Here is a 14941-nt window from a genome sequence, read left to right on the forward strand (position 1 = left end):
GCAAAGAGAAAGGGAACGAGAGGGAGGGGCGGTGGCTGTGCCTTGGCAGCGGTGAATCCATCGAATCGCTGAACAGGCGATAGCCTTGGCGCAATCCCCAAGGACGGACGGGGCGTATCTTGGGACGGCACCTCTCTACACGTATAATTGATTGAAATGCCGTTTGCCGGACGTCGTTGCTGAGAACTGTCACAAGGCCCTTCAGAGTCTCGTGAGAAGCCGTGGTCGATCACGGCTACTCCGTACGTACAACGCACAACTTCCGACGGACAGCAAGAAACGCTTACGATGCAGCTACCAGCAGGGGCCGTCAGGGCCGTCAGCAGCTAAACGGCTCGACTCGGTCGCCCGTGCCTCGTCTCGGCAAGATACGGGAACGCATCCTTTGCTGTCTAGGCCAATCAACAACTAGTTATCTGTCCTCCTCCTCACGTCTCGGCAGCGTGTCCAGCTTGAACAAGCTTATTGAGTACCTAAACCTAGATTGCTCGCCAAGTCCGAAACACTGCCCATCCGCTCCTCTTTTGTCCAGAGTCTCACTACGCCGTGGGCACAGACCAGCATCGGAGGGTACGAGTCTGAGATGACGAGTACCCCGACTGCTGGTACTCGTAGACTCCACATGCTGCTCCGTACTGAGCAGAGTCGTACCATGATTGTTACCCAAGTCCCCTTCCCCGTTTCCCTGCGGGGGAGACACGCACGCCATACTACCTCCGGGCATTGTCACTTGTGACATTACGAGTTTGCCTTACATAGGCTGGTTCGTTGGTGGGACGGCACCTTATCTTCAGGGAATCCGCGCCGCCTTTAATAATAAGAATACTACTCATACTGAACTACTTGTATTGTTGGTCGTCGCGCTCGTACCCTGGTACTTGACTAGCAGTACCCGTACGAGTACATGACTTATATTCTTTGTCGTTGAAGGATAAGGGTGTTGCCAAGACGCGAAAGATAAGAAGCAAGACGGAAGACAACCAGATGTAGTAATGCACGTATGATTGCGACTAGACAATATTGAGAGAGAGAAGAGGAAGAAAAAAAAAAGATGCGCCTTCCCTCCATTACTTTTATTTCCTCCTCCTCCTCCTCCTTCCCGTTCTTCCAAATTACCCCTCTCTGCTCTCCTCTCCTCTCCTCTCCTCTCCTCCTCCTCCTCTTCTTCTTCTTCTCCTTCTCCTCCTTCTTCTTCAGCTCTCCCTTGGTTGTATTCAGTGTGCTCTCTTCTCCACCATCCTCGTTCCTTTTCGTCGCCGTTAAAGGCGCGTGCGCCTGCAAATTCTTGGATATCAGCGCTTGCAAATACGCGAATACAACATGTCAGGATTCATCCAGTCGGCCTCGTCCAGCACTCTACCCTCGACCGGGCAGAGGGACGTAGAGAAGTTTCATGCCGGTGCGAATACGGGCACTACAGATCCCGATGTCGACCACATCCACGGCCTTGAGACGTCGCAGGAGACGTCCCTGCACCGTGGTCTCAAGGCGCGACACATTTCCATGATTGCCATTGGTGGCGCTCTTGGAACTGGTCTGATTATCGGAACCGGCGCCGCTCTCGCTACCGCCGGTCCTGGCTCTCTCTTCATCTCGTACGCTTTCATCGGATGCGTCGTCTTCCTCGTCATGGCCGCCCTCGGTGAGATGGCTTCCTGGATGCCTCTCAGCGCTGGGTTCACCGGCTACGCCACGCGATACTGCCACCCTGCCCTCGGCTTCACCCTGGGATGGACGTACTGGTTCAAGTACATCATCGTCACACCAAACCAGCTCACGGCTGCGGCCCTCGTCATCCAGGAGTGGGTGGACCCCGACGACGTCAACCCCGGAGTCTTCATCGCCATCTTCCTCGTCCTCATCCTGTGCATCAACTACTTTGGCGGCATCAAGTTCTTTGGCGAGTTCGAGTTCTGGCTCTCGTCCATCAAGGTCGTTGTCATCATCGGCATCATCTTCTTCTGCATCATCATGGCTGCTGGCGGCGGTCCGGGCCCTGCTACCGGCTTCAAGTACTGGCGCAACCCCGGAGCCTTTGCCCCCTACTCTGGCGTCGAGCCCGACTCCGTGGCCAAGTTTGTCGGCTTCTGGTCCGTCATGGTCAACGCCACATTCGCCTATCTGGGAACCGAGCTCGTCGGTGTCACGGCCGGGGAGGCCCAGAACCCCCGCCGCAGCATCCCCAAGGCCATCCGTCTCACCTTTTACCGTATCCTCTTCTTCTACGTCCTCAGCGTCTTCCTCGTCGGCATGCTCGTGCCTTACAACTCGGAGGAGCTGTCATTTGCCAACACGCAGACTACGGGTGCCAGTGCCTCGCCCTTTGTCGTCGCCGCGCGCGTCGCCGGCGTCCAGGTCCTGCCCCACATCATCAACGCGTGTATCCTCATCTTTGTCTTCTCCGCCTCCAACTCGGATCTCTACATCGCCAGCCGCACTCTGTACGGGCTTGCCAGTGACGGCTCCGCACCGGCCATCTTCAAGCGCACCGATAGCCGCGGCGTCCCCTGGCCGGCTCTGTTCTTCAGCTCCCTCTTCTGCCTGCTGGCTTTCATGAACGTGACCGACGACTCCAAGGATGTCTTCAAGTACTTTGTCAACCTGACCACCATCTTTGGTCTCCTGACCTGGATCTCCATCCTCATCACCCACATCCACTTCGTCAAGGCCCGCCGCGTCCAGGACGTGCCCGACAGTGCGCTGGCCTACCGCGCACCCTTCGGCATCTGGGGCAGCTACATTGCTCTCTTCTTCTGCTGCCTCATCTCCCTCACCAAGAACTTTACCGTCTTCATCGACGACGGCGATTCCTTTGACTACGCCACCTTCATCACGGGCTACCTCGGTATCCCGCTCTACCTCATTCTCATCTTTGGTCACATCATCTTCATGAAGAGCCGTGCCATCCCCTCAGCCCGCGTGGACCTGTTCACCGGTAAGGATATCATCGACCGCGAGGAGGAGGACTTCATCCAGAAGGAGAAGGAGCAGGCTGTCAACGCCACTGGCTGGGCCAAGTTCTACAACAGATATGTTTCGTGGCTCTTCTGAGTGGCCATCCATTCAGGCGTCAACAATCACCTGTTTATATTCTTCCCATCCCCATCTATACCCACGGCGGAATTTTTTGTCTTGCAGTCGCCGTTTTCGGAGGGAGGGAAGGAGGCTCGTAGTGATTGATATCATGAGTCTGTTACATGGATTACGAGTGTAGGATAGCGGTCAGCGATTTTCTGTTTAATGAATTTGATATATCTTACTGTATGGTCTCTCATGAAGAATGTCCCATTGCACGGTATAGTCTCTATATGGACTACCCCATAAAGTCGTGAGACAAGCTTACAAGAGACAGAAAGATGACCTCACAGTCGACTTACACTCACGCAAGTCAAACCCGCCGGGGATCCCCAGAACAGCACAACACCACCTCGAGAGAACGAGAGGCGATACTATCTCATCACCAGCATCTGGATGACAGACTCGTGCTGCGTATCTATCATTCTTAAACTCGGCACGTTATCGATGAAAGCCATGCTCTCGACCACGTCGGCATGCTCCTACCGCTGTCGCCGGTCGTGTATCGCCGTCGCGGATGATTACCCTATACACGAACCATCGAAACCCAACCAAACCCAACCAAGACGGCTGGAGATGAGAATACTGTAAATTCGCTGCAAGGCCTACCGAGACTCGAGTCACAGATCCAACAAACAATTTTTCTTTGATAACCGGACTTGAACGAAAATTCACCATGACGAAGCTCATGATCACGCGGGATCCTCTCTCCTTCTCTCTCCAATGTATGATTGTTGAGCGCCGTCGTCGCGGAAGATTACCCTGAACTTGGAATTTTCTAGAAGTCAAGTGTGACATGTCTGAGTAGAACTTTTTTTTTTTTTTTTACTTTTTTTTTTTTAAAAAAAAAAAAACGGAACATGTAGAAGTCTGAAGGAAGTATTATAAGGCGTTTCCTGTTTCCTTGATACCCTGCCAGATAATAAAAAAAAGACAGGATAGGAGAGAAAGAGATTTCTTTCCTTTGCCCTCTGGGGATTCCAGTTATATGTGTTGAAAATGAGAGGATTATTGACTCCATGACAATCGATTCTTGTATTTACCACGTCTACACGAACCTGTTTCAGCATAGCTATAAGCATGCTGTACGATGGTGAAATGTAGATGATATTGATATCTAGGTGATTTATAGAGAAGACATGTTAATCGATACCAATTACATCCTTTATCATACCGTAAATTAGAACTCCAGGGTGTATCCGGGTAGTCCGTACTCCATATAGTACTACATCGGACGATATGAGGCACACATATCATATTACGGAGTAATAACGATACAAGTAGGCATGCCCTCAGCACACCGCCCTCGCATGCCGCATTCCGTACAGGAATTCCCAGCAGACAGGACTGGGTCGACTGGACTGGGTCTCGGGGTAGTTGGGGGAGCCCATTGCGGCATTACACGCTCGTACGAGTACATCATGTAGTCGTAATACTCCATATTACATGTCATGATTATCAAACGGGAAAAAAAGGCGCGAGGAAAGAAAAAACGAGAGCATAGACTAAAGACTGAAATTATCCACAACCATTGGTATAGCTAAGCCAATATACGTGGACTGGCACCCGTACACATGTGGGGAGTGACGGAGCCTTTAGTCTATACCTCTACAGACTACGACTAGACTTGATCTTGGCATCCAACGACCAGGGTAGAAGAGCAGAGGGGGGAGTTGGGGGGAGGGAAACGGCGTCTAAGTTCGGTATTATGGGCAGTCCGACCGAGAGAGGTCATTCATCTGACGAATGCGGCGGCATCTATTGTTCTCACATGCGTAGTTCCACGGCTTGTAAATAAGAGCATAGGCCGACCATATATCATCACCTCGTGAAACGTTGGACCAGGTTAGCAGCTGAGAAATGGGTGTCGGCAAAGATCGAGGACTGCCAGCCTGGTTCCCTTGAACTCTGACAGCTAAAACGGCTGCGAGGACGAGTAATATAAGGACGGGCAGTCAACGGCACGGATTGACCGAACTGTTGTATGTATTCTCCGTGTCTGCGATGTCCTCGGTGAGGACACTATCTATGATGGATGGTACGGGTAATGATGATAAATGATAGCCGTAATCATACCTGTAGGATCCCAGACCCCACAGCCATTCTTGTGTGGAGGGAGAGGTTGTTGTAATCTGTACAGGTAGGCCGCTCATGCCATGGTCCCTGGCCAACTTCGTAATAACTCGTCTCGACAATCCGTCCATGTCGACAACAAGACGAGGTGACAGGGGTACAAATATGGGTAACTCTCTTGGCCCCAGGCAGTTGCTCTGGTCGGTCGGCCTGCTCCTTGCTGCGAGCCACCAACAAGACAGGTCGTACTCGGTACTGCCGAGTGGCACTTTCGTCTCGCCCATTCTTCTCGCTTCTTCTCCGCCTCCCTCTTTCTCTGCATTGATCTGTGCAGATTACATGTATCACTTACTCCGTAGGATGGAACAAAGCCGTTACCGTGGGTCCCTACCCGGCGACTTAATAATACTATTACGACGTACTCGTACTAGTTGAGAAGCACCGAGTGCTGGTTGTCGGTAAATACATGCATGCTATGCACCATTACGTATGTGGCACGAGTGATTATTTCAATGTACCCACTGGTCGAAGGATTGCGCAGAACCGTTGAAAACTTGTTTGTTGGATGACACGGTATTTGCCATCTGGTGAAGACGGTTATCAGTTTCTGTCCAACGCTAGAGAGGAGGGAGGACTGCGAGTAGACTTTTTGCGTGCGTATGTGTGTGAGTGGGGGACCTCTCTCTCCCTCTCTCTCTATCTTTTTATTTATGTATTTATGTATTTTTTCAAATTTCAAAGAGCTGACGTTTCCAGGAATAGTAAAATACGACGCAATACATGTATGCATGCTTCAAACCGGGGTCGAGCTTCTGAGGGCCCTTGCAACTTGAGCTGGTTGATGGACCTTCTGCAGTCAGAGTGTGAAAGAGAGGAGGAGAGAGAGAAGTGCAGGGAGAGGAGAGGAGAGGAGAGGAGGGGAGGGAAGCCTGGAGAAGCATTTCCCTCTCTCTTTTATTACCGTGTATTTCCCCCCTTGCTAGCCAGCTGCTAATTTTACTATTCCCCCCTCAGCCAAGACTTGAGGGTAACGTTGAGAAACCTCGATGAGGGGCGGTGGTACTCTTTTGGGAGAACCTCTGGTACTAAAAAAACCACAACTTTCAGATATCTACATGTCTCTGAACATACGAGATCCCTGGAAATCCCTGGGAGGAAAGGGGAGCCATGGCCCATATTTTTCCATTTTTAGTGTCTAGTCCTTGGGCGTGTCCTCCTCTTCCATTCCTTTCTTCTCTTCTCTCGGGCACATAATACGGCAAGGAGGAGAGAGAGACAGAGGTAAGACATAATACACAATGGCGACAGTCCCACTCTTCATCAACGGCAAGGAGGAGGAGTCCTCGGCCACGTTTGACGTCGTGAGCCCCTACACAAAGGGAACGTGCTGGAGGGCGGCGTCGGCAACGCCAAGGGATGCCGTCAGGGCCGTCGAGGCCGCCGAGGCCGCCTTCCCGGCCTGGTCTCGCACCAAGCCGACCGACCGCCGCGACGTGCTCCTCCGAGCCGCCGACCTGCTGGAGCAGCGCCTGGACGAGTGCGCCGGGTACATGCGCACCGAGATGGGCGCCGATGTGGGCGCTTCGCAGTTCTTCGTCGTGCCGCTGAGCATCCGCATGCTGCGCGACCTGGCCGGGCGCATCACGTCCATCTGCGGCAGCGTGCCCGTCGTCGAGCAGGAGGGCCAGAGTGCGATGATTGTCAAGGAGGCTATGGGCGTCGTGCTGGGTATCGTGCCTTGGTACGTTCCTGCCTTTCCCGTCTCATGTACAGCAGCAGCCGCAGCAGCAGCCGCAGCAGCATCGTCCTGATGGTCAGCATGTGTATGTAGGAACGCCCCGTATGTCTTTGGTATCCGAGCCGCCGCCTGCGCCCTGGCTACCGGCAACACCACCGTCCTCAAGTCGTCCGAGATGTCACCCCGGTGCTACTGGGCCATTGCGCGCGCCTTCCACGACGCTGGCCTGCCCGACGGCTGCCTCAACGTCATCTCTTGCCGCCCGCAGGATGCCCCTGCCGTCGTAGACGCCATGATTGACCACCCGGCTGTCCGCAAGGTCAACTTTACCGGCTCAACCGCCGTCGGCCGCAAGGTTGCCAAGAAATGCGGCGAGGCCCTCAAGCCGTGCCTCATGGAGCTGGGCGGGAAGAACAGCTCTATAGTCTGCGCGGACGCCGACCTGGAACGTGCCCTGCGTGAGGTCATGGCTGGCTCATTCCTCAACGTACGCCTCCCACCCTACCGTCATCGATTATCTTTTCCTTTATTTTTTTTAAAAAAAATTTTTTGTTTAAATTATATATATATATATACTTTTACATGGCAACCGCTAACGTCTGGAAATGCAGTCTGGCCAGATCTGCATGGCCACCGACCGCGTCATTCTTCACAAGGACATCGCCCCTGCCTTCATGACAGCCCTCGGGGAGGCTCTCAAGGTTGCCGCCCAGGAACAGCCACCGCTCACACTTGTCTCGTCGGCGTCCAAGGAGCGCGTGGCCAAGCTCGTCTCGGATGCCCTGTCGTCGGGTGCCCAGCTTATCAGCGGACCTCTCGACAGTGACGCTACCCAGCAGGGCGTCCGCCTGAATCGCGTCCTCGTCGGCCATGTCAAGGAGCACATGGCCATCTGGAACGACGAGTCGTTCGCACCGGTGGCAGCCTGCATGGTTGTCGAGAGCGACGACGAGGCCGTCACCATGGCTAACCGGGGCGGTTACGGCCTGTCGGCCGCTGTCTTTACCGAGGACTTGCGCAAAGGGTTCGCCTTGGCCAGGAGGATCGAGTCGGGGTAAGTCAACATGAGGATGGCGGTGTGATCGCATGCTGTGTCAAGTGGTTTACTGATATTGCTTCCTGCAGTGCCGTGCACATCAACAGCATGACAATTCACGACGAGCCCGTACTTCCGCATGGTGGTGTCAAGAACAGCGGCTGGGGACGGTTCAACGGCACTATGGGACTGGACGAGTTCCTCGTAACCAAGAGTATTACCTGGAACGACTAATGCATCTTCTCTTTGCCTTTTCTCCTCTGCTTTAGCTTAGCACGCACCATCTTCAGGTTTTTATATGGTAAGAAAAATGAAAAAAAAGGGCTAGACTTACACGCCTACCATGGAAAGACGGGACAAAAAAACAACGCAAAAGCCACCGACAACACAAGCTGTAGAACAATCAGATCAATGCTTGATGACTATTACTATGGATCCTAATGAAAGAAGCCAAACCTCTGTGTCGATCCGGGTGTTAAAATTCCGCAGTCAGGCACTGTCGGTGCTGGTGTGTATGAGTACATGTATTGTACGCACGGGCCATGATTGCGCGGCATCGCTCTCCCAGTGAAAGAAACCATCTGTTCCTTTCTTCTCCTTTCCTTCCTTTTTTTATCTCGTGCATCCTTCTCCGCAATAAGTAATCGACGGTCTCCAATATTGCCTCTCAACCATCCTACTCTATCCGTCCTAGTGAGTTCTTGTCCGCTCCTGCGTAGTACCCGTATGTGATGCAGTACATGTACGTGCATGTAGGTTTGTGTGTACGAGTATGCGAGAGAATGGAGCGACCCAAAGTAGACTATTGCAGGTTAGAGCATGCACACGCGTGAACACTTTCCAAAAAGGATTCTCTGCTCCGACACTGTGTCCTCACCGATGCACGAACCAAGTGCGAGAGTAACGCCTCCAGCATTAGGTCGTGATATGTGGCGTTGATCGGCGTTGCATACAACCTCCTCCCCTGGGTTCCGTTCCCCTTTCCATCGTCACACCCTCCCCCCCCCTTCCCCTTTTCCGGTTATGATATTATACCACGGGGGCTATATTACGGAGCAGGCGACATATGGAGGCGGGAAACGTACAAGTATTGTCGTAGAAGCACTTATTGCGGCTGGAAATTAAGATTATATCTAGGGTTTTGGTAATGATTGACCATGTCGGTTGACCATGTCGGTTGACCCTTCGCTTTCTCATCCTCTCTCCACACGCACAGATCATGGCTCAAAAAGCTGCCCGGGAACATGGTGTACGGCTTGGCGGTTATTTTCAATGCTTCGTAAGTCGTATGAGGCATCACAAAGATTGCCCAGAAATAAAGCGAAATCGCTGTCACCGAGTAATAATAATACGACGTACTCCTAAAAGTAAAAAAAAGAAATAAGACATAAAAAAAAATAAAAAGAAGAGGAAGAAGAAGAAGAAGAAGAAGAAAGAAAAGGGTCCCCTTGCCCTGCCCTGGGTCTGGGCCTGGGATCGTCCATGCTAGTTAGGAAATTCACCGTTGACGTCAAGACGGCACATGGGTCGAAGAATGATGAATCGTATACTACTGCCATACCTATCCCTCGAGCACAGCGGCACATGCCTATTGATGGTCTTGGCAACCTGCCCAATCAAAAAAGGCCTCTGACCAGGAGACAGCCATGTGTCGTGTTATGTGAAGAATGAAGATGAGGCGGAAAGGTGGGAGGGCGGGAGCAAATCCCTACCCGGTCTGTCCAGAGATCCCAGAGAGCTACGGGGCTGCATTCTATTATGGTAATGGCGTGGAGGTTGTACAAGTCGACATATCGCTCGTACATGTGTCTCTCGACACACGACGTGTGGAGAAGAGGTGAGTTGAGTTGGTTATCAGCTCATATGCTGTCAAGAGTAGCCTGGTTATCAACCTCGAGCCAATAGAAATAGAAGGGACCGAAGGGCTCTTCGTTCATATTGATGATCTCGATGCGATGGGAAAGGAATAAGCGCTATCACCACCCACACCGAACGGTACAGATGTGTCCTCGGTGGTATGCAAAGGAAGAAGCATCTTCGGATCCATGGTAGAATTTTCTTGTCAGGTACCCGAACCTCGTTAATTGTTCCGTACCACTACGGATACACTGTGCACATGCCATGTACCTCTCGTAGTTACACGCGTACAAGTGAGCGGGTTTGTATTTGACAAGAGGATTACAGATATCACGATACGACCTATATAGATGAGCCAGCTGGCGACGAATCAAGCCCTCGCTAGCATTGACGCAAACATCAACTTGTCGCATGCCGCCGTCGGGCTGCAGACTACAGATTACTTAGTAACAAGTACCGTTTATGCTGCGCTCTGCAAAGTCACCACCGACTCAACTCTTTCTCCAAGCCTCTCAAGGATGGGCCCCTGGTCAAGTCGGAACCGGCGGCACGTGAATCGAACAGACCCCTGCCGAAGATCGCGAAAACTAGCGTCGGCGTAGGACGCAGCGCTACTTGGCAGGTTGAACCTTGTTACCGTTTTCCCGTTGAAGTCGTAAACTTGTACCATCGGACGTACCAACTTTACGACTCACTCACCCCCCCCNGCATCGACGGCGATACCAACAGTCCCGTCTTCTCGAGGGCCTCGCACCACGACGGCACCGACTGCAACAACAGCAACAGCAACAGCAACAACAACAACAACAACAACAACAACAACAACAACAACAACAACAACAACAACAACAACAACTACTACTACTACTACTACTACTACAACAGCAGGCCTCCATCTTATTGCCAGTGCCAATCCGTCCAAGAAGATGGACACACACACACCAAGCAGGTTCAGCGGTTACTATGAAAAACGGTACGATACTACCGATTACATACAACATACACGTCTCTTCTACTCATACGCGACCTGCTCGATGTACCTGTAGATTGATCTGTGCAAAATAAACGCCTGCTTGTGGATACACGATGTAAAGAAAAAGAAGAAAAAAAGTGAGATGCGCAGTGATAAACTGGAGAGAAATGGCAGCGTTTGTATGTGGGGGAAGAGGGTAAGACATTATGTGTCCCAGGATACCAAGTAATACTTGATCTCTTCTTGCCTTTGCCTCGGCCCCCCGAGCCTCGTAGAATAATAAATAACACTCATACCTTTCCAGAGACTGTCCACACAAGGAAACACGGACACCACCTCGTTCATCTTTGACGGACGATATGCAGATATCCCCATAATAAATCATGGGTCCGGAAATTCGACATGGCCCAAGACCTCTCAACTTCTTTAATATGGGAACCCCAGGACATACTATATTTTGCCCAATTTGTGTCCCGCTCGTCATTCAAACTTCCTCCTCTTCCCTGTTTCCCTTGCTCTCAATCATGAGATAAATGGTCTACATACAGTATTGCTTCTTCTGAGCCCTTCCCACCTCCCCCACCTCCAACCTGACGGGACTGGATTACAACTAAGCCCATCCGTTGGTTCCGCACGCTCGTCGGCAGCGTGCAATACAAGTATTTTCCGGACTACTCGACCGTCTTGGTCTTACGCACTTTACCGTCTCGTCGCCGCCGAGTAGAGGTAGTCGTCATGGGGCTCACCGGAAGGGGTACGCATATGGTCACTGTCGTGTCCTTGCTCGTTGCTCTGGCCACTCTCGCCGTCGGCCTCCGATTATACGCCCGTCTCAAGCTGCGCTTAAAGGTCCAGCTGGATGACTACCTGTGTATGGGTGCATGGGTGTGTCTCATTGCCATGTTTATAGAACTGATTCTCTGTAAGTCATCGTACGCCTCTGAATTTGCACCATGGACCTCGTGACAGCTGACCAGGCATTCCATCACACATAGGGTGCACTATCGGCGGTAATGGAAGCCACATGCAAGATTTGACGCTCACGGAGAAGTTGAATTTCGGCAAGGTAATGATACCTTTGTCCGATGCGTTGGACCGCGTTGGACCATGTCCAAGGTTGGAAGACGAACAGTCAATACTAACCGCTGGTCGCCTCTCATTTGTAGATCTTCCTCGCCAACCAATTCACCTACTTCGTCCTATGCCCGACTCTGAGAATCTCCATCCTCTTCTTCTACCGGAGAATCTTCTCTACCCCGCTCTTCATGCACATCTCAGCCGGCCTCATCGCCCTCATTACCCTCTGGGGCATCGGCATCTTCCTCACATGCGCTCTCCAGTGCCGGCCTCTCAAGGCCAGCTGGGACCCGCGCGTCGAGGCAACGTGCATCGATACAAACACCTTCTTCATTGTCAACCAGGTCTTCAACGTCGTCATGGACTTTGTCATGCTAGCCCTCCCTCTCCCCATCATCTGGTCCCTGAACCGGAATTGGCGTGAGAAGCTTGCACTTAGTGGAATATTCCTTCTCGGTGGATTGTGAGTTATACGCCCCCGAATGGTTCGACTTGAACAAGAAAAAAAAAGGGCATCTTGGGATTGACGCTAACGATACGGCTCTTTATAGTGTCTGCTTTGCCAGCATCTTCCGCATTGTGGTCTTGTTCTACATCGATCCTGCCGACACGACCTGTATGTTCAACACGATGATCTTGACAGTTGACGTCTAGGAAATCTGAATTGACCAACACCACCGCAGACACCATCTTCCAGGCGACCCTCTGGACACATATCGAGCCCGCCGTTGGCATGACGTGTGCCTGCCTTCCCTCTCTCCGCGGTCTGATCCCAAGATTCTACGGCCGGCGAAGCCGCTCCGACCGCTCGTCTAACAACAACAACAATAACAAGTTGTACGGTGATTCGTCGAGCCGTGACCGGAGATCCAACAAGCGAGCATCCGAGTTCTACAACATGTCGCAGCACCTATACACGACAAGACAGGAGAGCGACGAGAATCTCGTGTCCTGTAAGAGGGGCGATAGCTCCAACGATGCTGAAGAGGGTATCCGCGTCCATACCGACATCAGGGTTTCGAGACAGGAGACTGATTTCAGACGAGATGTCATAACTTCCCCGACCAAGGACGTTTGAAATCAAGAAATCATTACACGGTTATTATATAATATTGCCTATTTTCCTTGTTTGTTTTGTTCTCTTCTCTCGAGACTTTTCTTCCATATACCACTTCATTACCTGGCCAAAAATTATTTGTCCTGAGGGGGGGGAAGGGGGCGGCCTCGGGGGCTACTTTATGACCAACATCCAATTGATGAAAAACGAATTTAATGCTGCCAAAGAAACCAGATGCTTCCCAATATCACGTCGCAAGTGGCCGTAACCCGATAGTATATATGTATGTATGTATGCATGACAGCTGTTTCATGCATGATGAAGGAGATGCCAAGACCTTCGAGACGCTTGGCCCTGAAACCTCCTTTTTGCGTATGTGCGTTGAAAGGGGAGGTGTGCAATACGAAGGCTCTAGGCGACGGCATACCTACTCCTGGAACGAACAGTATGGCCATAAAAGCAAAGGAGATACAGGGTGGGGACGAGAAGGACAAGTATAGACCCGAGAATGGTCAGGGTATAGAGCAGGTGCCCATGTTCTCGTAAAAGGGTATGCCGACGACGGTCATCTCTCCAGCGACGACGTATCTGATGAGGGCGACGAAGGTGAGGGCCGAGGCCGAGTAGATCTCGTAGGAGTCAATGATGTACATGTAGACGCATAGGAAGATACCTGTGATGCCGACGAGCGCAGATAGAAAGATGATGTTGGACAGGCCCTGGTGGATGCCGTACATCCTCTCAAATAAGTATGGCCAGCCGATGAGAAAGGTGAAGAGCACGGCGTAGACGGCGGTGATGTAGCAGGCCATGGCAACGATGATGGGCTCGGTGATCATGACAAAGGGCCTCGTCATGCTGATCCTGAGGCGGCTGAATAGCGTGGCATCTCCGATCTCGTGCTCGCAACGGAACCGGTCGTCGCCCGTCATGGCCCGGTAGTGGGCCGCCTTCCACTGTAGCAGCAGCGGTCCGTACGTCTCAAGCATGAGGAGGCAGACGATGGCCAGCACGAGGCCTGACGAGATGAGCATGCTCCGCTCCGCCCATCGCCAGCTCACCGACTCGGACGGGCCGATGCAAGCGCCTATCATGGCGCCTACCATGGGCCCCACAAAGGCCGTGATGGCGTACAGCAGGGAGGCCGACATCTTGTCCAGGCTGTTGAAGAGGTGGACCATGGACCTGCCCGCGCATACCAGAGGCGTCGACGCGGAGCATCCGGCAATGGACCGGAAGTCGATGAGCGCTCCGAGATTGGGTGCCAGACCGCACGCCATCATCCATATCATGTCAATTACCAGTGACACCAGGTAGGTACACGGCATTGCGGCCAAACGTCTCCGAGAACGGAACCGCAATTAGCGACCCAATTCCCATCACCCCCAGATACAGGCCTATTGTCCTCGCTTTTATCAGCAATCTCATTCATGGGGGATAATAATAAGGTCGTCTTGTCCGTGGAAAGGTGAAGAAATTATGGCAATGCGTACCTGTGGCAAGATGACTGCGCAGCCTCACTCGCTCCGAGTGCCTTGGCGGCCTGGGGAATCACCGTCGCATCTGTCCCCGACACCGCAGTCAGGAACAGTTCGATCATGGCAATCTGCAGCGTTACGCCGATGCGCTTCGCGACAGACTAGTTGTGTGGCATTTGGGGGTCGCCGGGACCCGTCCAACGTACCACCAGGACATGGTCGCCGTTACGGTGACGCGCTTCGATACCCGTCAGCACGGCCTCGAGGGCGTGCGTCTGCTCTTCATCCTCGTCGTCCTCCCCGCCTTCGTCTTGGTCGTCGCGGCGAAGATTAATGACTGCTTCATTATGAGATGGCGTCGGCATCGTCACGCCGTTTGCCTTTTCAGCATCCCGGTCGAGCTAGGTGCGGGCAGCGGCTGCCAGCCGTCTGTGCTGGATCAGCGATTGCATTGTGAAGGATTCGCTCGCAGTAGTCCTGTGCCATGGTCGGTGGGGGGGTTGCCGAGTATTGAATGCCGAAAAGAGCGAGGATTTTATTTCCGATGAGTTGTGGGGGCCTCCTCAACCTGTTGCTA

At 52.4% G+C, this 14941-nt stretch overlaps 5 protein-coding genes across 5 annotated transcripts; 4 read left to right on the forward strand and 1 right to left on the reverse strand.

Moving 5' to 3' along the window:
- Positions 1-1320: 1320 nt before the first annotated feature.
- On the forward strand, positions 1321-3051 carry GMORB2_1151 (uncharacterized protein; the record flags this gene model as incomplete). The annotated part of the gene is made up of 1 exon (XM_035463133.1): positions 1321-3051. One exon carries the CDS (start codon positions 1321-1323, stop codon positions 3049-3051), a length of 1731 nt encoding a protein of 576 aa, XP_035324557.1.
- A 3395-nt stretch (positions 3052-6446) lies between these two features.
- On the forward strand, positions 6447-8156 carry GMORB2_1152 (Acyl-CoA reductase or other NAD-dependent aldehyde dehydrogenase; the record flags this gene model as incomplete). The annotated part of the gene is made up of 4 exons (XM_035463134.1): positions 6447-6889; positions 6980-7373; positions 7498-7940; positions 8012-8156. The coding sequence occupies 4 exons, from the start codon at positions 6447-6449 to the stop codon at positions 8154-8156; spliced, it is 1425 nt and encodes a 474-aa protein (XP_035324558.1).
- A 1973-nt stretch (positions 8157-10129) lies between these two features.
- Positions 10130-10844, forward strand: GMORB2_1153 (uncharacterized protein; the record flags this gene model as incomplete). The annotated part of the gene is made up of 3 exons (XM_035463135.1): positions 10130-10225; positions 10288-10454; positions 10826-10844. The coding sequence occupies 3 exons, from the start codon at positions 10130-10132 to the stop codon at positions 10842-10844; spliced, it is 282 nt and encodes a 93-aa protein (XP_035324559.1).
- A 643-nt stretch (positions 10845-11487) lies between these two features.
- On the forward strand, positions 11488-12907 carry GMORB2_1154 (uncharacterized protein; the record flags this gene model as incomplete). The annotated part of the gene is made up of 5 exons (XM_035463136.1): positions 11488-11674; positions 11748-11818; positions 11919-12292; positions 12381-12445; positions 12513-12907. The coding sequence occupies 5 exons, from the start codon at positions 11488-11490 to the stop codon at positions 12905-12907; spliced, it is 1092 nt and encodes a 363-aa protein (XP_035324560.1).
- A 491-nt stretch (positions 12908-13398) lies between these two features.
- On the reverse strand, positions 13399-14729 carry GMORB2_1155 (Major Facilitator Superfamily; the record flags this gene model as incomplete). Its single annotated transcript, XM_035463137.1, has 3 exons — positions 13399-14047; positions 14380-14525; positions 14571-14729. The coding sequence occupies 3 exons, from the start codon at positions 14727-14729 to the stop codon at positions 13399-13401; spliced, it is 954 nt and encodes a 317-aa protein (XP_035324561.1).
- Positions 14730-14941: the final 212 nt, after the last annotated feature.

The sequence above is a fragment of the Geosmithia morbida genome (genome assembly GCF_012550715.1).
Source record: "Geosmithia morbida isolate 1262 chromosome Unknown scaffold_1, whole genome shotgun sequence".
NCBI lineage: Eukaryota > Fungi > Ascomycota > Sordariomycetes > Hypocreales > Bionectriaceae > Geosmithia > Geosmithia morbida.